The sequence below is a fragment of the Hoplias malabaricus genome, chromosome Y, assembly GCF_029633855.1.
Source record: "Hoplias malabaricus isolate fHopMal1 chromosome Y, fHopMal1.hap1, whole genome shotgun sequence".
Taxonomy (NCBI): Eukaryota; Metazoa; Chordata; class Actinopteri; order Characiformes; family Erythrinidae; genus Hoplias; species Hoplias malabaricus.
The window spans coordinates 42,112,713-42,137,842 of record NC_089820.1 but is presented as its reverse complement, the minus strand read 5'-3'; the positions used below and the strand labels follow the sequence as shown (position 1 = coordinate 42,137,842).

The 25,130-nt window shown below is 37.7% G+C and overlaps 1 protein-coding gene across 1 annotated transcript in view; it reads right to left on the bottom strand.

Annotated features, from left to right (window-relative positions):
- Window positions 1-264: 264 nt before the first annotated feature.
- Window positions 265-25,130, bottom strand: part of LOC136679537 (adhesion G-protein coupled receptor G7-like) — a 38,676-nt gene continuing 13,810 nt past the window's right edge. Inside the window, exons 7-15 of the mRNA XM_066658130.1 lie at window positions 20,327-20,434; window positions 14,210-14,382; window positions 13,848-14,015; window positions 11,945-12,057; window positions 8,667-8,992; window positions 6,836-6,917; window positions 6,261-6,419; window positions 2,955-3,114; window positions 265-743 (exon numbers count right to left, since the gene is read on the bottom strand). Coding sequence (XP_066514227.1) covers window positions 558-743; window positions 2,955-3,114; window positions 6,261-6,419; window positions 6,836-6,917; window positions 8,667-8,992; window positions 11,945-12,057; window positions 13,848-14,015; window positions 14,210-14,382; window positions 20,327-20,434 — 1,475 coding nt within the window. The 3' untranslated portion in view covers window positions 265-557. The remainder of the gene's footprint in view (window positions 744-2,954; window positions 3,115-6,260; window positions 6,420-6,835; window positions 6,918-8,666; window positions 8,993-11,944; window positions 12,058-13,847; window positions 14,016-14,209; window positions 14,383-20,326; window positions 20,435-25,130) is intronic.

Genomic DNA, 25,130 nt, shown 5'->3' with positions numbered 1-25,130 from the left:
TATATATCAGCATATACAAATAGGTTTTTGGGAAGCCCAAGTTTAGAATTAATTTAAACAAAAAACAGATGAATGACATATATACTTCTCTCACATTATTGTTGCTGGGTTTGTACTGAATATTAGCATGTGTATTTGTTATGGGAACAAAGTTTTTAGGCAGGTGATATTTGTTAAAATATCAAGGCATGTCATATCACCTCAGACATGGCATATATATTATTTTTATCTATTTTATTTGAATTATATTTATATGACATTTGATACAAAATGTTGTGGCATATACCAGTGAAAATTGAGTTTTGCAATCAATTTTTCTGGTCAGCCAGAAAAACTCAAAGGCAAATGAGCAAAGCGACTTGGGCAGTGAGAAGCAAAAAGTCGCTGCTAGTGTGAATGCAGGGTGACAAACAGATTTTCATAGTAAACCAGGGTTTGTTTATCCAGATCAGGAATCAGAACCCAGTCTTCGGTGTAGAGACACAGTCAGCCACCAACTGACTTTTTTTTTTTTTTTGGAAAGTGTTGTCCATGAACTTACTAATTATTATCACTGCTTATTTATTATTGTCAAAGTCTGTGGACCTGTAGCTTTCTGGAACCTCTTTCTCCCTGACTTGCCACAACTCGTAACTCATCCTGTGTAGGGCCATCTCTGGAGCAGGAACGGTCTTCATAAAGATGAGGAATTTCTCCTTGAAAAATCGTGTTCTCAAGGTGAATAAAATGAAGATCTGAATGCCCTTTGGAAAGAGAGAACATGTTTGATGGTTTACTTAGTAACAAGATGCAGTTTGGTAGAATATATGCTGTTAATATGTATGTTTAAAAAAATCCTGATATATAGGATTTAAATTTTAACTAATGTTGGATTGCAGTTGTAGCAAAATTTTCAATATGTGTAGACTCATTGTGGACCCAAGTTTGTATCATTTGCATAATTCCGACAAAAAAAAAAAGCATGACATGAAGTGGGATATAAATCCTACTTCATTGGGGAAACTGTGGATGCGATGGAGCTCCATTCAATACTTTTGGGACTAGCTGGACTTGATAATCATCCAACATCAGTTCCTGACCACACTAATGTTTATACTGCAGCAATGTTTCATCAGAAAAAGGTTTGTAAATAATGACTGGATTAAGAACGATTTTAGTAAATGAAGAGTAGACTAAGAACAGATTTTACTGCCTGGTGTAACAGCAGTAACTATAGCAGCAAAGATAGTAGTCATTGTTTTTCCCTTTACCTATATCTTTTACCTTTTTAAGCTTGGTTGAGTGTATACAGTAACAGCATCAATAGGCTGGGTGCCAAAATACAAGTATATTAAAATCAGTCCGGACGTAATCTTTAATTTCTGGAATTGAGGGATCTGGGTGTGATATTGGCCTATAGTAGTCCCCCTGTCGCTTGAGTGTGGTGTGTGTGACATAAATGCATATTTATTTTGAGGTTTATTGTTTGGTACATGGTTTTGGATTTTTTTTTTTTTGGTTTGTTTATCTTGGACAATTTCTTTGCCTAGAGTTCACACCTGTAAACTTGTATTGTTGGTTGACTGTGGTGGGAAGTTACTATAAGGCCTATAGACACAGGCATCCCATATAATTTGAGACCACCATATTCTCCTATTTTCCCTGTTTCCCTTTAAAGACTGGTCTGTGGGGGTTTTGTTGAGTCATAACACTATTTTAAAGTATCTGGCCTTAGCCAATGTTTTAAAGGTTGAGTGTCATTTTTAAAATAGTATTGGAAATTAAAATAAAGGATTAATTGTATTTTGAGTGTTTTGACTATTTTCCGCCCTGTAATAAATAAAAATTTTCTACAGTGTAAGCCGTTAACGAGTCTTGTGTGCCTTCAATTCCAAGAAGTTTATTTGGTTATTTTATGTTTTTGAATCTTAAAATAATTGTGTAAAATTACTGGATGGGGGTTACATGAGAAAACATGGTGACTAGAAAAACAAACAAATCTGAGAGGACTTCCTTTAATGCTGAGCATGTGAGTCACAGTCATTAATTAACATGTTTTGCCAATTAATTACGATGAAAAGATAAAGGGACAATGGATAACCTCCATGAAATACATACATTTATATTGTGAACAGGAAGTATACCTTTCTCTGCCTGACAGTAATTGTTTTGTTTGCCACTATTCACTATATGTCTATTTTCTCACCTGGTTCTTCCTCTCTACATCTCTCCTTTCCCTATCCTTCTCTCTCCCCCTTCGCACTGACAATCATGCACAAATTAATGAATTTGACTAAAAAATTACACAAGTACAAATAAAAATTAATAAATAGGCCAAACCAACAGTTTTTCAGTGAGTTAAATAAAAGTAAAAGGTGGTTGGGGAGAATCCATATTTTATGACAGGATGACAGGACATGTGGAGTCCATAGGAATCCACCCCACATTCTCCCTCCCCCTTTTTGCTGCCAACCAATTGGCAAATATAACAAAACAAATAAGACTTTTTATCTAACAACAGACAAAAAAATGTAATTAATATAAATGATTACAATATATAGACATCTCTCATTTTTAGCCTGTTTATATGAGCTATTCTACAGCTAAACAGTTACTGTTGACAAAAAATTAATTCAGCATTAAGGACTACTACAATTTTTTTTAGGGCATCCGGTCATTTATTTTTTAATTGAAAAACAATTAAACATCCATGGCTGACTAGCTGACCACACACACACACAAGACACGTTAGGAGTTGGGGGGGGGGTCATCAATTATCTGTTCGTATCTTGTCATTTCATTCTAATTCTATAATATTAATGAGCTAATACACATACAGACAGTATTAGTCTAGCACATTGGCTCTACCAGTGGTACAACAGCTTTTCCCTGCCAAGTTCAAAGAGTGGCCAGTGCTTGATTGACTTGCAGCAAAGTGTAGAAATGCCCATATGTGAAATAAGTTTGAATCCCACCTGTGTGGTGTTGCAGATGCAGAAGGCATACATAAGGATGTTGTGGGCAATCAGGTCAAAAGGCAAGAACATGAAGTAGGCGATAACCCAGGACAGACCCAATACCACGGCTAGAGACATGCTGCTCAGCAATTTCTTCCGAAGAGGGGTCACCTGTGAACTGCAGGAGAAAAGTTTAAAAAAATCATTATTGTAATTCTATTAAAGTATTATGTATTTACTACTACAGAGCATCTTGTAGCCTGCAGTCACTGCTACTAGCTGCAGCTAATGTCGACTGAAGTCTGTTATCACCACGGCTATTGGCTGGGACTGTTGATTGAGGAAACCCATAATCATCTCTGCAGTTGCTGGGCAGCTAGCCTGCTATTACTGCTGTTAGATGCTGCTTATGTCAACCAAAGGAGCCTGTCTTAATTGCCACTGCTCTCCAGCTAGTGGCCTGCTTTCACTGCTGGTATGTACTTTGTCAACTTAGGGAGCCTGTTTATACCCCCACAGTTCTGTCCTGCTCACTGTCTACTAGTTTCTGCCACTGTTATCAGTGATTTTTTTTTTTTTTCAGCTGTGCATTTGTTTGTCGTTTAATAATATAGTAGTAGAAGTAGTAGTAGTTGTACATGTATTTATAAGCACCAGTCAGGGTACTCAAGACAATACAGTATAGCTAAAACAGTAACAAACCTGGTAACATTTACAGAGAACAATAGAACTGAGGCAATAAAAAAAGAATAAGATACATTTACAAGCATGCTTTAAAGAAAAGCATACTGAAAGTTTTTAAGCATCTCTTGAATGTGGCTAGTGAAAGGCATGAACGGAGATACAGGGGGGACAAATTTGGACCCTACAATGGCAAAAAGATCTATCATCATACATATGTAATTTGGACAGAGAACAAATGAGCATCAGCAGACCAAACATGAAGGACTGTATTTGGACAACAGAGCAGAGGGGCTCAGGAACCAGGAGAACATGTCAAGATTTAAAAACCAAAAGTAGGATTTTAAATTGTATACAATAATAGCCTGAGAGCCAATGTAGGTTTTATGACATTGGAGTGGCATGTTTCCATGATCTGGTGTGAGTGAGAAGTCTTGCTGCTGAATTGTGCGCATGTTTTTTTTTATTTTTTTTTTTTCATATGACTAGCAAGGAGCCCAACAAATCCTGAGTCTGGATGTAATAAAGGCATTAATTTGAATGACTGCCAGATAGTCAGAGAGATAAAATATAGTATGGAAATGATTTTAAAGTGGAAAAAATATATTTGTTAATATTATTAATGTGAGCCTCTAGAGAAGTGTAGAATGCATGATAACACCTAGGTTACAGATATGTGCCACTAAGGACAAAATAAAATCTGGGATACATAGCGTGGTTTGAGCAAATTATTTGAAAGTGGAAGGGGATGCAATAAAAATGGCTTCAGTCTTTTTAATACCAGCTAATCAATAAGTCAAGTGTCAGATTGCTTGGTTCAGATGTAAATTCCAGCATCATCTGCATAGCAGCCAAACTTAAGGCCATGTTGTTGGATAATATCACCAAGTGGAACATATAAATTATAAAAAGAAATGGGGCAAGAACTGAACTCTGTGGGACACCACAAGCGAGAGCTGAAGCATCAGACATGAAGCGACCAAGGGAGACCAACTGTTGCCTGTCAGCGAGATATGACCTAACCCAAGCAACTGCAGTGTCAGTATGTATGCTGTGTTTAAACTGTTGTAGACACCACTTATACCCCTTATTCCAATACTTGAACTAGCCCCCTCATGCACCTCATTTGTGCATGCCTGTCTGTGCAAGTGTGCAAAGGGAATTACCCATGACCCAATAACAAGACACCTCAAAACTGAGAAATATTAAACATTAAGTGTAACTAGAATCTTTTATCTTTATTAATATCTGTGTGGTTTGAGACATGTTTTTAAAATGCAGACTTTAAGGGAAAAGCCCTCTAACTGTAGTGATATAAAATCGTCATGCAGTCCATATTAGTAGTTTTATTTTAATGTTAGTAAATGCAAGTTCCTTTATATTTTATCAAACAGAAGTAATATAAAGAAACAGGACATTGCTTGTACCCAGACATATATGCACAAATATTTACATTTCTGTGGAAAAAAAAGTCTGATAAATAGTGCTCTATGGAGGTCAAATATATTGAGCAAGTCACTCTCTGGTCTGGATTTAATAATCTGAATAGGTCATGTAAAATATTACAGAAAACCGTGGTGATGTCATCACAAAGGCATTAACAGGTGTGCCCAGTGTATTACTAAGAATTAGAGGGAGAGACGAGATGATTGTATTTAGTAAAAGAGCAGAAAGAAAAAAAGCTTGTGAGTCACAGTCTCCAAATATTCATAAGGTTATTATAATAATTGATCTCATCAACTTTAAATATATATATGTTTAAGCATCTAATAAAACATTAAAGTTAAGCCAGGTTCCACTGTTTCATGTTTAAGCTATAGTGAGGTAAACACCTGAAGGGTGCGAGTGTCCCATTCTGCTCTTAAAGCTCTGAACCACTAAACACTTGAACCCTCGTGTCCCCTTTGTTCGCCCTTCAACAATGTCATCAAAGTGCATACTTCCAGGAAGGCCTTAGGGCTTAGACCAACAACCGAGACAGGGGGATAATTAGTGTATTCAAGCACTTGGGCATTTAAGCTACACATAGTACTTGAATAATTTCCATAGAAAAGAACCCACAAAATCAGTAGAGTCTATGAGGAGCAGTGTCACATCAGCCGAAGTCACCATGCCCAATTCCAAAGTCTTGGCTAAAGTGCTATAAAATCTCACCAGAACTGGACAGCAGAGGAAGTGTACATTCATTGTACCCCATTCAATACATCTGGAATACTCTAGCATTAGTACCTGCTCTCATTAATGTTGAATGCCTAATGCCAGGAAATTCCAAAATCTAGTCTAAAGCCTATGACAAACTACCTATTAACAGCCTTCATGTTAAATAAACAAAGCTGTGAACAGTGTATATTCCAAGAACTAGTACAAATAGTATAACAAAATAATAAATACTATGCATTATGTAAATACTAAGAATTACAATTATGTCCTAGTTATGAGTAGGTACAGCTGTATACCAAAGCTTGGAAAGCCCAGTCAAAAGAAGTTAAACATGCTTGGAGGAGAATACTACTTAACATAGCTGATAAATAGTAGATATTTGCAGTCATTAGGGTAGCACTGTTCTGTATGTATTCAAATACAGCTAAACATGTTTACATGTTCCACAGGGACATATCTGCCAATGTAATAACCAGTACTGACCTGCTGAGTGATGGGTCAGCCTTGCAGGTGGTGTTTGCGAAGTAAAGGAGCACAAAAATGTTGAAAAATATCATAACAGCCAGAGGGAGGAGGAAGCCCCAAAATATGGGCTTACTCAAATTAAAATTGTTATTGATATCCATCCCAGCCAGCCAACAACTGCAAACACACACAAAGTTATACACCCCAGCATAGGCTACATTAGACGAGTAATAATAATTTTTTTTATAATTGAATGACTGAATATTGCATAATGTCAGAAAAACCTCTTCAAAATAGAGTCTTTACAGAAAATTTTATACAGAGGTTCATTTATATTAAAATCAAAATTTGTTTCTGTTACCTTTAAGCCATACATTTTTAGCTGCTTACACAATGTCATTGAATCATGCTTGTAAGGGAACACTAACTACCCCTTTGTCTATTATTTCAGCTAAATTATGTCTGCATTGCTATCATCAATTTGAACGTTGGGGCAGAGGAAGGAGAGTAGATCCTGGGCATATGACAGGGCCAACATTTTGACAGGAACAAAGTCACAAGATTATATCAAATCAAAGAGAGAAGTTACTTACAACTCCTCCTGTCGGTAGTTTAAAGGTGCGTTTGGTCTATAAGTGACTCCCAATGTGATGCCGACAATAACAGCAGGGAAACCTGGGATTGAAGGAGTTAAAAGCAAAAGTCAAACATTCAAATCAGCCATGATTTTATATTCCATTTTATTTCACTCAGTGATGGAGACTGAAAAGAAACTGGTCACAGGAAAAAATATTGAAGACTCAATAACAGCTAATGAGGAAAAATGTGTATGTTGACTACATTGCTTTTGGAAAAGTAAAATAAATGAATATTATTGTTAGGCTCAAGGGGTGCGGACTGACTGAGGCGGACGCACTCGCTAAAACACAACAAACTTTAATAACGAAATATAACAAAACAAAGAAACTTTAACAGAAGGAAAACAAACAGGGAGCCAAGCAGGCTAAACTAGACACCGGGAAACTGCAGAGACAGACAGACTAGATGACAGTACACAAAGTAAGCAAAACAACGAGACTGGGAACTGGAATCAAAGGAGAACGAGAATGCCATGACCTGACTAGGAACACGACGAAACAAAGGTGAAATATTCGACAAGAGGACGTGAGACAAGGGGGCTTAAATACAACAACAAACGAGAAACACCTGAAACGGATAACGAGGGTAAAGACAAGGAGGTGGAACAAAGGCGGGGCATGAACGACAACAAAACAAAGCCATGTGCTGAGATCGAGAAAACAGACATGACGAGACGAGGGCGTGACAGTTATATACTGTGCCTTTTTTTTTATATCAGCCCATCAAACTGGACTGTTTAACTAGACAAATAGGAGTCAAATAGGAGAAAATAAATAAAATTGTGATCAATCATGACTAACTGCACAGACTGATGCAATTAATAGTAATTCCATTTTCAAAAGTTTTTCAATAAAGTCCTTTTGTCACTGAGAGAGAGACCACTGGGCATGGAGCTATTTTGACAATCTGTGAAAATATATCCTTCCACTGTTCTGCTCTCTTCCAAAATATGCTTCATCAGCTTCCACATTTTTTCAATTCAGTACCTGCCACCATAAACCTCCCATCCTTAATCCATTTGTTTATTAATTCGTATTATATATATATTTATTTATTTGATTTGCATACATACAGCATGGCCATGGAAGCTTTATCTCAGTACACCCCTCAGTTAATTCCTCTATGTGGATTTAGTTTTATGGTCAAATCCAAATAGATTAAGTGATGTTTTATTTATTTATTCCTCTTCTTTTGTCTCCATAAATGTTTTCCTGTATTTATTTGCTATATTCTATATGGGACGAAATGTGGTCTGATGTTAATTTTACTAGTGTTTAATCCACACAATTAGTATTAAAATTTAATATTTCGTGGACATGCTAAATGTTAATTTAACACTACATTGATTTCACACCTGTAAATTTGCTGTGCAGTTTATACATAAAAAAGGGGTTTTATCAATTATTTTATCATGTTGAATTAACCTATGAAGCAGGAATAAATCAATATCCTCAATCTCAGTTTGTGATTTGCAAATTCTTTTTTAAAAATCTGTTGTCTAAAATACTCCAGATGGCTTTTATGTGATCATTTCTACTCCCAATCTAATCTCAACCCTAATCTCTAGATCTCATCCCAAAACTAATAGATGGAGCTGTTCCACAACCTACTGTTGGATCCTTTACACTTCTCCAACCAGCTGTTGGCATTTAGTATGGGGATGTGCTTTTCTATGGAAATTATCCAAGCTCTGGCCATAACAAAATTTCATCAGTGCACCATTACACTCCTTCAGTGCACAACAAGAGCTGTATGTGTACTTTTGGACAAATGGTCTGGTCTTACCCCAGCCGACTACAGTGCAGATGGTGTTGAAGTTTTTTGGTGGTCCAGAGATGGCATTTTTGAGGAGGAAGAAAATGTGTGCGGCATAGAGGGAGCTCCAGGTGAAGGAGGCCAGCAAGAAGTACTGAAGCAGCGCAGCCATGGCAGTGCATGGCCCTTTGTCCGGTGCGTTGTAGAAATCGGATTTTGGGATGGAGTTATTTTCAGAAGGTACATAGTTTTGTTGGACCGGGTTGTTGATGCCAAAAATAAAAAGCAGGTAGTAAATAGTCATACACACGCAGATGCTGACCATCAGGAGAGTGGGACTGACCCCTCTGGATTTTCTGCAAATGGAAGAAAAGTGTTTGAAGGAGTATTCATTCATTTTTTCCACAAATATCTACACTGTAAAAATCAATTTAATGATTCCAACTTAAAATAAGTAAGTGATTTTATCACCATTTTCATGTTATTCCAACATATATATATATATAAATATTGCAAATTTAAGATGGTATAACAGTTTCTTTCAAGGTTATTAAACATATAGCTATGTCATCTCAACTAGTTCGTTCAATATGTAAACATTACCTAATATTTTAAGTAGGCAGAACTTAATATATCAAGGATAGCTGACTGTAAATTTCATGTTGCATATGCCAACAAAAAATGCCCTGAAATTAGTTACTAAAACATTTTAAGACTGCCAAACAGGAGTAAACAAATAAACTGAATTTTGTGTTAATCTAAACTGCTGAAATAAAGACACACATTTATATATTTATTTACAGTACAAGGAAAGTCTGCACTTCTACAAAACATTTGTTCAAATGTTTGAAATACTTTAGTGTATTCAATGTTGAGTGCATAAAAGTCCAAATTTTGTCATAATTGCTGTGAGAAAATCAGCCCTTCCACAGCAAGAGTCTCCTCTATCACAAAAGTAAAGTTTTCAGAAGGATCTTCCTCAGCTCTGGTATCTGTTATTTCCAGGGTGGACATTTTGATCCCTCTTCTGTAAAAGAACCCTTCCCTGGACATGAAATAATACAAGCATCAGCACACATTCTCCAGAGCATTACAGTATACACTTCAGATATATACAACAGATTATGTCTTGGCATATGAAACCATCCTAAATACAGCCAAAACAAATATTATTACTCATACTGAGAAAGAAAAAGTTGTTGATCATTTTGCTATTCTCTAAATGAATGTTTCATACATTATTTTTGTAAACAAACAAATAAACAAATTCTTAACCTTTTAAGATGCTTGCAAATGATAAATTAATCCACTCAGGCTCTCAAGCTAAACCACCACTAAAATGTTGATCTGCACTTGTGAATTATGAACTTGTGAACTTTTTTTTACAATAAGTCTAGAACTGTATAAATAAAAAATGAAAAGAAACTTTTCAATCTAGGTATTTTTTTAGCATCCACAGGCATATATCAAGATGCCCAAGCTTACTGCCCAAGTAAACAAATGAAAGAACATGACCATAAAGCATTGCTTTAAAAATAACAATCACATGTTGATTTTGTGAAGCTTGTAGCATCTGTTTTGTTTAATAAGGTAATATACATGTTACTAGCAAACTTAGGGATAGGACATGCAAGATATATTTAGAAAGCTATCTAGCATCACAATAAGGATATCATGGCAAAGAATGTCAACACTTTTGCTTAAAATTAGTTAATATATTCAGATTTGCAGAAGCTTAAAAAATTATTGCTTACCTTCAAAGTAATGTAGTTCCTTCAAGGTGACAGTGACTTGCTGCTTCAATGAAGTCAAAATATTGATTGATGACCTTTGGAAGAATACTCTGCACAAGCCCAGTTGCAGACTGATGCATTTCATTTCAGTTCAACACACTAGGCTTGTTCAAGATGAACTGCTCCTCACTTTGGTGGTCAGCGAGCAGGTTGCAGTTAGAAGAGGAGGGTAGAAATGATCCGTCAAACGGACAGTAGCCACCTACCACCCACGTGAGCTCTGATAGATCATTACATAAACTAATTTAAAATATTTAAAATAATAAAGTATAAAAACTCACTCTACGAGAGACCATGACATTATTACTGCACATACAGCGTCTTTGAATGAGATAATTGAGATTTACATTCTAGAACTAAAAGAAACAAACATAGGTTTCAGGATGCTGAGGATAAAGCTCTGTCATCATCAGGCTGTCTGTTGTCCCACACACCTCCTGGAAAGTAACTGCAGCGGCTGGCTCTGACGCTGGTGTAGACGCAAATCGGTCAAAAATACCAACCGGCATGCACCCCACCGAAACAGATAATGATCGGTCTGCAAAGCGCCAGATGAAGTCAAACAAGCCTATACTTATTATACTATACGTCATAATTACAACCTATCAGAATCCTTCTTCAAAATGTAAGATTGCTTCTTTACATCAATGAGTTGACAAAAGTAAATCTAAAAATGTTTGGTGTTCTGCTTCTTTAGTTTAGTGTGGGTGTAAGTGACAATTATTGCCTTATTTTCTTTACATTTTAAATTTAATATTACCATTAATGTGATGGAATATCTGTAAATCACACAGAAAAATTAGGCACAAATTATTATTTGTAAATTTTTGTCTGTCAGATGTAAAAAAAAAAATGCTTATCCCTGTGCAAAGACACACAATTTGAATCTTGACTTGGGGGCAGCTGTGTCATTAAAGTTAGAAAAGCGAGCTTGAAGCTGGAGGGTCACCAGTTAAATTCCCTGAGTTCCCTTGAGCAAGGCACCTAACCTCTAAACTTCCCTCCTTGGCACCAAGGTGGTTGACAGCCCCCTGCTCCAGTTGTGTGTGTGTTCACTGCCCCTAGTGTATGTGAAGAATTGCTTATATATGAAGAAGTTCTTTGATTAGATGAAGAATGAAAGATTTTTGGATCTAGGAGGCTCATTGCCACAACTTGGTGGACTCAAGCTGCTACACGAACAGAAATACAGACGTCTGATATTTTAGCAGACACACTGTGTAGCCAAATAGTTTGTGGACGCTTTTTCATCCATTCCAATATCATAGCATCCTTGTTATTGAAAAACTTGGGCCTGTACCAATATGCCTCCCCTAAATATGCCATGTTAAGAAGCTAAGACTTGTGCTATTTTTTCAGTCACGCACTCAACAAGCATGGAGGAGAACACTAACTGGCCGTTCTGTTTGTATCTGCCAGGTTAGCACTATAAGGACTGTGCTGTAATGCAGCACCAAAAAAAAAAAACTTAATGGTTCAATGTCTACCACATAGTGAACTGTGTCTACTACTTACCTGGTCAAGATCTGGAAGAGTATTGTAGTGACCAAACCTGCTACAGACAAGGCACAGCCAATTATACTGATCACTCCTAAAGGTGGGGAGTAGTTATAGTTTGGGCCAAAGCTCTGTAAAGACACAAATACTTTACATGAACAGTCATTGTGAAATTGTTAGCAGAGTCTTTCAGATGTTAAATTTATTGGTATGTGCTGTCAGAGCAGAGAATCAAACTCCAGTCTGCTGAGTGAAGGCAGTGGTGTTATCCACTATGGTATAGAGCCATATACTCATTACCCATTTCTACTGAATGCCTCAACAAGTGTTTTATAAATAAACTGTGTTCAGATGATATAGGAAACCAAGAATAGAAGCTTTGGGCATTGTTCAACATTAACGTCAAATCAGCAGCATTGATTGCCAGCAGGAGTTCATATGCCAAAAGGATGGATGAAAATCCTTACTTGCCTATTGTCATGCATCTTATTTGTGAATTTACACAAACTCTTTGCAGGTTTTGCTATTTTTATTTATTTATTAATTTATGTTTAAGAACAAAGGCCCACAATGCTTAATGCTTTTTTTTGTAATTATTATCATTAAGAATTTGTAACTAAGTTGCTAATAAATTTTAAACCAAAACTTGTTCACAAATCGCAATTTCACAGCAATTTGGTTCTACCTAATTAACAAAGTTTGCTTTCAGTGTTTTATGTGTTATGATACTTGTAATAGATATCAGTGTCAGGCTAATTAAGGACATTGTATTGAAATATTATTGAACCAGTAGTGACTTTTAAGCATTTTAACCTAAAATTAATTGATTAATCAAGAGTATTGTTACAAAAATTAAAGCCATAATAAATTGGGATACTTTATTTTTGATAATTAAGTACATTTGAAGGCAATTACTTTTGTAATTTCACTCAAGTGAAAATCAAAACACAGAACCTTTATTGGTAACACTTTAAATTACAGCCCGCTAATTACTGGGAAAGTACATAGTAAGTAATTGTTAAGTAGACCATAAAATAAAATAAGTACTGAGTAAGTAAAGGGTATGATACTAGAATTATATATCTATTACTGGTATCTTACAAACATTTTACAAATAAGGCACGCCTTAAGTACAGAGTAAGTACCTTTTAAGTAAGGTGTAAGATAAAGACAATTTGAGTAAGTAAAGTGTATGATAGTAGAAATATGTGGTTATTGAGTTAAAAGTATGAAAGTTTATGCAAGTTACTATTACTGTCAGTTTTTATAAATAAGGAATGCAGCTTCTATTTTGATTTCTCTGTAGTTCTGAATGTAATTATAGATCCTTTAAAATTATTTACAGTGCACATACAGGGAAGGACATGGTCAGCTACTTTCATTACGGGCACTAGTAGAGTTTCAAGGTGATTTGTACTCAGGTTCAGAACATCTGATTGACCACAATAAACATCATCGCATACTTTATATGATATTTTACACTGTTTTGCCTATGTGTATTAAGAATTTATATATACATAGCTGACTAATGAGAAAATGGGTGTTTCTCTTTTGCTCTTCTTCCTTATTTGTAAAATGTTTATTAGATGCCCAGTAATAACCACATATTTCTAATATCGTACCCTTTACTTACTCAGTACTTATTTTATCTTACAGCTTATTTAACAGGTACATACTCTGTACTTAACCAGTAATTAGCGGGCTGCAATTTAAAGTGTTAACCTTTTATTTTACTGGAATAATATTTTACCTTGGATATAGGTGCTTTAATTGAAGTACATAATTTTTGTCCTCCTCCACCACTGTTTAAAACATTAAGAATTTCATAGATAAGGGGTAGGATGTGGGTGTTATATAATCTACTTGTCTAAACCCTCTTATATGATATCTTCTGTTCCCCATGATAACATATCAGACTCACCACTAGCACAGCAAAGTTAGTGGCGTGTCCACAGCTGCAGGTCAGCAGAGGGGCATCTGAGTTATCAGCAGGGACTAAGATTTTGGAGCAGCCCTTTGTACTCCAGTCATTTAGAGTGTAGTTCCAAAACACACATGCAAAATCTTGTAAACTCAAGGAGGAAAAGTTCTGAAACACCCAGCAAAACATTCCAAAATGAACATTATTCAAATGCATCTCACACTTCTCAACTAATAAATTCCTCCTTTGTTTTTAAACTAATGATAAACTCCGGTGTTATATGTTACTGATGACTCAACCTTTAAAATACTGGTGACATCACAACTATTAGACTTAATATCTTTACAAGTTCCATTACTTACCTGGTTACTCATGCTGAATGTAATATTTTCAAGGGCATCCGTTTGGTTTATTTTTCCTGAAATCACTTTCCTTGTGCTGCCCAGAGTGTCTTGAAACACATGAGATTTGAAGAACAGATCATTGTTGTACAACACAAAGCCAACATTAATACCAGGAGCAGCTGTATTTGGAGCTGTGAGACAGAATAAAAATAAATTGTTGACTTAGCAGTAGAAACAACAATTATATTTTACTGCCATGACCCATAAAGCTAGTCCTGTAAAACTATATAAGCCTCTATAAATGCTTAAAAATTTCCATAAATGCTAGTGGTCACAAGCCTGGTTGTCAGTTGTCATTAAAGGCTTATGCAGGTGTCATGTAGCTGTATGAATGATAATATAATACCAAAATAACAGCAGCAAAATTAAAAGAATTGAAAAAAAATTATATATATATATATAAGGGTGTGTGTTATCAGCACGGCTGTGATACAGCGCAAGCTCGAGCCGAAGGCGAGTAGTCCATCTCAGCCATGCTGTTATTTCATGATAACACACGACATCATTTATATATATATATATATATATATATATATATATATATATATATATATATATATATATATATATATATATATATATATATATATATATATACAGGTGTTGGACAATGAAACTGAAACACCTGGTTTTAGACTACAACAATTTATTATTATGGTGTAGGGCCTCCTCTTGTGGCCAATACAGCGTCAATTCGTCTTGGGAATGACATATACAAGTCCTGCACAGTGGTCAGAGGGATTTTAAGCCATTCTTCTTACAGGATAGTGGCCAGGTCACTACGTGATGCTGGTGGAGGAAAACGTTCCCTGACTCGCTCCTCCAAAATACCCCAAAGTTGCTCAATAATATTTAGATCTGGTTACTGTGCAGGCCATGGGAGATGTTCAACTTCACTTTCATGTTCATCAAACCAATCTTTCACCAGTCTAGCTGTGTGTATTGGTGCATTGTCATCCTGATACATGGCACCGCCTTCAGGATACAATGTTTGAACCATTGGATGCATATGGTCCTCCAGAATGGTTCGGTAGTCCTTGGCAGTGACGCACCCATCTAGCACAAGTATTGGGCCAAGGGAATGCCATGATATGGCAGCCCAAACCATCACTGATCCACCCCCATGCTTCACTCTGGGCATGCAACAGTCTGGGCTTCTCCACACCGTAACTCCCCTGGATGTGGGGAAACAGTAAAGGTGGACTCATCAGAGAACAATACATGTTTCACAATACATGTTTCATTGTCCACAGACCAAGATTTGCGCACCTTGCACCATTGAAACCAACGTTTGGCATTGGCATGAGTGACCAAAGGTTTGGCTATAGCAGCCCGGTTGTGTATACTGACCCTGTGGAGCTCCCGACAGACAGTTCTGGTGGAAACAGGAGAGTTGAGGTGCACATTTAATTCTGCCGTGTTTTTATGTTTTTTGGATACAATCCGGGTTAGCACCCAAACATCCCTTTCAGACAGCTTCCTCTTGCGTCCACAGTTAATCCTGTTGGATGTGTTTCGTCCTGCTTGGTGGTATGCTGACATTACCCTGGATATCGTGGCTCTTGATACATCACAAAGACTTGCTGTCTTGGTCACAGATGCGCCAGCAAGACATGCACCAACAATTTGTCCTCTTTTGAACTCTGGTATGTCACCTATAATATTGTGTGCATTGCAATATTTTGAGCAAAACTGTGCTCTTACCCTCTGCTAATTGAACCTTCACACTCTGCTCTTACTGGTGCAATGTGCAATTAATGAAGATTGGCCACCATGCTGGTACAATTTAGCCATGAATCCTCCCACACTAAAATGACAGGTGTTTCAGTTTCATTGTCCAACATATATACACACACACACACAGGGGTTGGACAATATATATATTATATATATATATAGTTATTTATTTATTTATTTATTTTTCTTCAAGAATTTATTTATTTCAATATTGATGATTATGGCATATAGCCAATGAAAACACAAAAGTCATTATCTCAGAAAAATAGAATAATTAATGCAAAACAGCTGCAAAGGTCTCCTTATCCTTCTTTTATAGTGCCTTGGTCTGGTTCAGTAGGCTACACAATCATAGGAAAGACAGATGTCCATAAGGCAGTCACTGACACCATCCTGCTGTATCCAAGCATAATATTGGAAAGTTGAGTGGAAGGAAAAAGTGAGGTAGAAAAAGGTGAACAAGCATAAACACAGCCTTGAAAGGACTGTCAAGAAAAGGCCATTCAAAACTGTGGACTGCTGCTGGAGTGCTTCAAGAGCCACTACACACAGACATATCCAGAACATAGGCTACAACTGTCGCATTCCTTGTGTCATGCCACTAATGACCCAGAGACAATGGCAGATGCGTCTTACCTGGGCCAAGGAGAAAAAGGACTGGACTGTTGCTCAGTGGTCCAAAGTCTTGTTTTCAGATGAGAATAAATTTTGCATTTCATTTGGAAATCAAGGTCCCAGAGTCTGGAGGAAGAGTGAGGTCTAGTGTGAAGTTTCCACAATCAGTGATGGTTTGGGGAGCCATGTCATCTGCTGGTGTTGGTCCACTTTGTTATATCAAGTACAAAATCAGCACAGCTGTCTACTAGAAAATTTTAGAGCACTTCATGCTTCCCTCTGTTGACAAGCTTTATGGAGATGCATATTTTATTTTCCAGCATGACTTTGCACCTGTCCACAGTGCCAAAATATGCCTACCTGGTCTAATATCCACAGTATCACTGTGCTTGATTGGCCAGAAAACATGCCTGCCCTACAACTCAGAGAATATATGGGGTATTGTCAAGAGGAAGATGAGAGACACCAGACCCAACAATATAGATGAACTGAAGGATGCTATCAATGAAACCTGGGCTTCCAAAACACTTCAGCAGTGCCACAGGCTGCTTGCCTCCATGTCATGCTGCATTGATGCAGTAATTCATGCAAAATGAGGCCAGCATTTCTGTATTAAAAATCATTTTTTAATTTGGTCTTATGTAATATTAACGACTTTTGGGTTTTCTTTGGTTGTAAGCCATAATCATCAAAATTCAAAGAAATAAACACTTGAAATAGATCACCCTGTTTGTAAGTAATCTATATAATGTATGCGTTTACCTTTTTGAATAGAATTACTAAAATAAATTAACTTAGAACATATATATATAGTGGAACATATATACTAACGAACACCTATACTAACGAACTTTCCAAGATACGAACCAAAATATTTTTTGTCTCCACCAACGAACCATGACTCTAGAAACCAACCCGAGTCTCCGCCAAGCCGGGCGGCTGGAAATAGCAACTGACCCCAATAGGCAAGTCTCCCAGCGCGCCCAGACTTGAGTGAGCTTTTAAGATTAGCAAATTGTAGTTTTAGCAATTTAGCATTAGTGTAAATAGCAGACATCGAAATTCGTGCTAAGTTAAGCCGTATCTACGCTTCGTCTCCCCACATTCACCCGCCGACTCTCCGTTATTCCACCCACCCCCCACCTCTCGTCATACAGCCAGTGCCTGTGTTACTCCTCCAGCCAGTCGTCACGTCTTCAAGGTAGCAATATGTAACCACTTAAAACTTGTTTATTTCTTTTTTATTACCACTGTATTTCTTTTTTTATTTTTAGTAATGCTACATGTATTTTTTTTTTTTTAATTTGAGAGTTTTGTAAACATATATCAGTGCAAAAAGGGTGACTTTTGGGGTGGGCTGGAACGAATTAATTGCTTTTCCATTATTTTAAATGGGGAAAATTGACTCGAGAAACAAACTTTTCCACTTACGAACCGGGTCAGGGAAAGGATCAGGTTCGTAGGTAGAGGTTCCACTATATATTCAATTCTAAGAGATGTACCTGTATGTATAGTCTTCATTATTATTATATGTATTTATTATTTTGTTTTTTTTATGTGAATCACATTTTATCACAAAACACTGCATAGCTGCTTTAACATACTGGGATGTTACAAATATTTTTATGGATGTATTTTTTTAAGAACTTTGTTTATAATGTATTGGGTCCATCAGACAAGAATACAGGTGTTGGTCATAAAATTACCATATAAAGAAAAAGTTTATTTATTTCAGCAGTTCCATTCAAAAAGTAAAACTTGTATATTATACTCATTCATTACACACAGAGTGATATATTTCAAGGGTTTATTTATTTTAATTTATTATAACTGACAACTAATGAAAACCATATATTAAGTATCTCAGAAAATTAGAATATTGTGACAAGGTTCAATATTGAAGTCACCTGGTGCCACACTCATATCAGCTAATTAATTCAAAACACCTGCAATGGCCTTTAAATGGTCTCTCAGTCTAGTTCTGTAGGCTCCACAATCATGGGGGAAAACTGCTGACTTGACAGTTGTCCAAAAGACAACCTTGACACGTTACACAAGCAGGGAAACACACAAAAGGTCATTGCTAAAGAGGCTGGCTGTTCACTCTGTGTCCAAGCACATTAATTGAGAGGCGAAGGGAAGGAAAAGATGTGATAGAAAATGTGTACAAGCAATAGGGAGAACCACACCCTGGAGAGGATTGTGAAACAAAACCCATTCAAAAATATGGAGGATATTCACAAAGACTGGACTGCAGCTGGAGTCAGTGCTTCAAGAACCACCACACACAGACGTATGCAATACATGGGTTTCAGCTGTCGCATTCCTTGTGTCAAGCCACTCTTGAACAAGAGACAGCGTCAAAAGCGTCTTGCTTCCACAAAGGACTGGACTGCTGCTGAGTGGTCCAAAGTTATGTTTTCTGATGAAAGTAAATTTTGCATTTCCTTTGGAAATCAAGGTCCTAGAGTCTGGAAGAAGAAAGGAGAGGCACATAATCCACGTTGCTTGAGGTCCAGTGTAAAGTTTCCACATTCAGTGATGGTTTGAGGTGCCATGTCATCTGATGGAGTTAGTCCACTGTGTTTTCTGAGGTCCAAGGTCAACGCAGCCGTCTGCCAGGAAGTTTTAGAGCACTTCATGCTTCCTGCTGCTGACCAAATTTATGGAGATGCAGATCTCATGTTCACCTGCACACAGTGCCAAAGCTACCAGTACCTGGTTTAATGACCATGGTCTCCCTGTTCTTAATTGGAACAAACTCGCCTGACCTTAACTCCACAGAAAATCTATGGGGTATTGTGAAGAGGAAGATGCAATATGCCTGACCCAACAATGCAGAAGAGCTGAAGAACACTATCAGAGCAACCTGGGCTCTCATAACACCTAAGCAGTGCCACAGACTGATCAAATCCATGCCATGCCATTGCTGCAGTAATTCAGGCAAAAGGAGCCCCAACTAAGTATTGAGTGTGGTACATGCTCATGCTTTTCAGTTGGCCAGCATTTATAAAAATCCTTTTTTTGTATTGGCCTTAAGTAATCTAATTTTCTGAGATACTGAATTTGGGGTTTTCATTAGTTGTCAGTTATAATCATCAAATTAAAAGAAATAAACACTTGAAATATATTAGTCTGTGTGTAATGAATGAGTATTATATACAATTTTCACTTTTTCAATGGAATTACTGAAATAAATGAACATTTTCATGATATTCTAATTTTATGACCACTACCTGTATTTGGGTGAGTAGCAAAACACCACAGAAGGATTACATGTTTTATTTTTAATCAACAATGTCTAATTACTTGATTGAAACAAAAATAAACATTTTACCCACATTATGTTTCAGTTGAGCCAATTACATTTTGTTTGAACTACTACTGACACAATGTCACTGGATTCAAAAGGCTTGGAGGAGAACACTAAATTAATTTGATGACAAAAGCAAACAGAAGCTATCATCACACTGAGTGTTAGTAGGAGAGAGAGGGACATCCTTCTGACCCAGAGTGAGAAAGAGGACAATTTTGATTGCTGAGCACCAAACTAATAACCTCATATTGATAGAGTCAACATAGCTTCAGTTTCATCAGTCAATAAATACAAATACTTTGGTAACACTATTCAAATTAACAGCAAAATTCAATCTAGAAAGAATGTACATTGCAAAGTGAATGGAAGAAAGTTATAATGATAGCTGTTATGTAAGATATGCCTACGTTTCAATTGGACGGACATCTGCACATCAATGGGAAACTGATCAGAAGGAAAGCCACTGGCGGAGCTATTTACATTTATATTCTTGGGCAAAAAAGTGCTTGACAAACCTACAGGAGAGGAAAGTGATATAGACAAAACAGTCAGACTTTTTTATTTAATCCTGTTGTTTTGAGTAATATTCATGTCATAAGTGCATTAACTATACAATTTACATTGTTCTGAAATGTGCCACATAAAATATGGTTAATTCTATTTGTTATTAATAATGTGATGTCATGATGGAAGATAAAGATGGTATGTTGCACACTAAACAGTGTATGCTTTTTCATTCATTCATTATCTGTAACCGCTTATCCAGTTCAGAGTTGCCGTGGGTCCGGAGCCTACCTGGAATTACTGGTCGCAAGGCAGAAACACACCCTGGAGGGGCCGCCAGTCTTTCACAGGATTATATGCACTCACACCTATCAACATGTTTTTGGGCCATAGGAGGAAACAGGGGCACCCGTGGAAACAAAGTAAGTTTGTATTAAATTATTTATTGACTAATTGATCGACTGATTGATTGGCTGGCTTTTTTCACATTTGGTTCTCCAACAAGTTCACATCACTAGTGTGAACTACACTAGTGTGAACTACACTAGTGTAGTTCTTACTATGTCTTTCCCAAATTGACTGTGCTTTTCAAGTGGATAACCCTGTCTGCCACTTGAAATTTACACTTCTACAATAGCACAATGGCCCTCCTGTCTTGGTTTGGATCAACTTTGGGAGGCTTTGACTGATCCTTGTGCACACTGCATGGACATGTTTTTATCCACCTGTCAATGCTGGCTTGCTGCTACTTTGGTCGTTTCTAATTCTATACTTTCACTCTCAGGAACACCTGCTGCTTTGTGTGAGAACAACAATCAGCTCCACACATGACTTTTGAGCATGTGCAGAAAATTGATGACTGGCAGTTTGGGCAGTTCAGACCTTTGGCCCTTATGCTCTCACTATCTACAGTCAACACTTGTGCAAAGTCCTGTTCAGGCCGACATTTTGAAGGCAGAATTGAATATATATCCTGGTAAAAGGTGCTTACTACATGAGGTAGTAAGCCTTGTTGCATTTCAAGGATTTTGCATGGATACCATGTCCTGACTGGAAAACTATAACTAAAGCATGTGGTAGACATCCAGGACGCGCGTATGCTTGGGTCTTCACATCCATTTTGGCTTGCTCTTATGCCTCCATGAGATGCTTAATGCAGTTACTCATGGAATTACAGATGCTGCAGTTTTTGATATCAGTCTCAATACGTATGGCACAAATGTACACAGGTGACAGTCAATCTTTCATGTGTATCAGCCTTCAGAATCTGGTAATGGAGCTCTGACAGCAGAAACACCATTAGGACCTGTCTTCATGTGTATGGAAGTGATTACCACCAATGCCTCACTGCTAGGAGCCACCCTCAGACTTCTGCTGGAACTGAGATTAATAAACCTTTTGAAACTGTGAGAAATTTTCCTAACATTATAGCAGCATACAATAACTAACACCAGGGTTGGACTCATTTCCCCATCAGCCCTATTCTTTTAAGTGTTGCTTAATATACTGGGCAGCTCCAGACTGACTTTGCTCAGGGAGGTTTCCCTGCCAAGGGATTACCATTCAGTAGCAGACTCCCTGTCAAGGCAAAGCTAGATCTGGAGGAGAGGCATTTGTACCCTGTTTTGGTTTATCATACATGAAGCCTCTTTGCAGAAGCGATGGTGGACATTTTTGTGAAAATACAAAACACACATTGTCCATAGCATTTCTCTGGCATTGATGAAGATGGTGCACTGGGCCTGGAGATGCTGGCCCACGATTGTCCACACTGTCTACTCCCTGCTTTTCCTCAGACTCCTCTTCTTTTGGTGGTGCTACTCTAAGGGACATTATAGGAGAGAAAATACTTGCTTTCTTGGGTGAAGGCAGAGTATGTCAACCAGTATATCTACAGCTGTAACCCCTACTACAAGGCCCCTGTATGATAATAGATGGAAATTATTTTCTGATTGGTGTCTAGCTCTTGGAGAATCACAGAAGAGCTGTGTATTTCCAATGCCCCTAAGGATCCTCCAGCATCTACTGGAGGACGGAAAAAAGTACCATCTACACTCAGAGTTCATGCAGCTTCTATTTTTTATGTTTGACAAGTGGAATGGTCCTTAACAAGTTCATCTGTAACTTTTACAATGTTGAGAAATGCCTAGCCTCATTTCTCCACTGTGCTGGCACAGGTGGCTTTCACTGCTTTTTTTTGTCAGAACTGCCACTGTACCTCCCTATTTCTGGGGCTGAACCTTATACCCTTGGACCACATGATCAACGTTGGTGAGGCAATTTGTCTCACCAAGCACAGAAGACACAGAGCTGGGCTACCAGGACTGCAGAGCACACACCCAGACAGGCAGTTTTCCTAATCCAGATCAACATGTAGGCCAAGCCTGCTTATCACTCCGAAGCAAGATAACGGTCAACCAAGGCTGAATTGTACATTGTTTATATTTAATTGCTACTTGCAAGCAGCTTCTCCGTTCTTAGAGCTCAGCATGTTTAAGCTTAAGCGGCACGGTGCCGCAGCAGGTAGTGTCGCAGTCACACAGCTCCAGGGACCTGGAGGTTGTGGGTTCGATTCCCACTCCAGGTGACTGTCTGTGAGGTGTGTGGGTTTCCTCCGGGTGCTCCAGTTTCCTCCTACAGTCCAAAAACACATGTTGGTAGGTGGATTGGCGACTCAAAAGTGTCCGTAGGTGTGAGTGTGTGTGTGGTCCTGTGAAGGACTGGTGCCCCCTCCAGGGTGTATTCCTGCCTTGAGCCCAATGATTCCAGGTAGGCTCTGGACCCACCGCAACCCTGAACTGGATAAGCGGTTACAGATAATGAATGAATGAATGAATGTTTAAGCTTAGCATATTTGCTGTCCCTTTGCTGATATATCATTTTGAATTTCCCCACTATGGGACCAGGGACAGACTGGCCATCTGGCAAACTGGGCATTTTCCCGATAGGCCAACATGCTATTTGGGCCAACAGCCAAGACACTTTCTTAAAATTATTATTATTATTATTTATCTGACCAGCCCATAAACCCAGTAGATTATCGGCCCGATTGACACTGGGCTGGCCCATTCTGCAAAATAAAAAAAGTCAGCACAAGAATTTGTTTCCTAACCACCGGCACTTGAAACACACTGGTTTGCGGCCCATTGGTTATATTCTTTACTGACACAGGGTCGGCATAGTTCGAAACACCTCCGCCCTGTTGAACATAACGTTATCTATTAGGATCTTCTGAGATGGAGAGAAAATGCAAAGGAGGTGCAGAGAAACAACAAGAAAAAAAGAAACTTGCTTTTCAAGCAAACATTGCCAAATGTGCCAAAATTACAGACATGCCACAACAGGGCCTTCATCAACTCCCGTGGCTAATGACAGTGATGGTGGTGGTAACGACGGTTCTGGCAGTGGCATTCACTGTGAACAGTAATATGCAGAACCTGCAGTAAACTGGACTGCTTTCAGAACACTTAGGCTATGTAATGAGTAGGTTAAAGCAACCCAACCCCTTGGTAAATCTGATAAAATGATAAAACGTCAATAAAATTATTTTGGCTAATGTTCTATGGTCAAGTAAGTTTGTATTGTAAACGCAGGTGAAATCATCTAATAACATCCTTACCACTAGCTATTTATAAGACATTGTGTACACTGACTGTAAGAGAATATAAGCCTTTGTTAGTACTTATGTCTTCCATCCTGAACTATATATTCTTAAATGTGAACACTTTTTAAAACCACCATTCAGCAACAATAACTGTAAGTCAGCAGGCAGAATTATATTATTATTATTATTATTATAAATATTATTATACTGTAATTATTTGTGAGGTGAGTAGTATGCTAGGCCAAGGCTAAGCTAATTTTTGGTCCTGGAAAAATGTAAGAGGCAGTATTTATGTAGGTGGTTAGGGACAATGTACAGAAATCCCTCTTTTTTAAATTATACAATTTTATCTGTAGCTTATGTTAAATTCATTACTCTGATGGAGTGGTGGAGTATACATTTTTATACATTTAATTACATTTTTGGAAGTATTGCACAGTTGGTGTACACATTCAGGAGACCAAAAAGACATAAAAGGTGTGCTTTATCAAATGTCGTGGGCCAATCTGGTCCAAAATGCCAGAGCTGATTGTGTGAGACTAATAAAGGAATCAATTAATCAGTCAGTTCACTTTGTGCAGTCTTCTGACCCTAAGACAAGTGCATGTCCAATGGAATCTATCCACCACAGCAACCAGATTTTTGTCTGCTTTGGCGCTTATCTTTTTTTATGTAGGTTGCTCTCTAAGCACAGACTTTCCGATTGGGTATCCCAGGTCATTTGCTCAGCAGTGACTGTCAACCTTTGCCTACCCTTAGTAGTACTTGGTCCTCGTAACTATGTTGGTATGGAGTCATCCACAAGGCTAAGCAACACTTTTATATATGTAAATTGTGTTTCTATGAGTGCCAAATAAATTCCAGAGTCATTTATCTTTCAGACAAGTTATGGTCAGGTGAGAAGTTTTCAGAGGGCAAGTGACATGTGTAAGACCCATTTATAGGTTCATGTAAAGTGTGTCTTTACAGGTATAAGGCTCAGTCTGCGATGCTCACAGGGAGAACAACCACAAGGCTAAGCTGCCTTCTGGTGACCTGGCACACAAATAACCAGTGACAATCATAACAAAGGTTATATTATGCACTTGTTACTTAGGCAAACC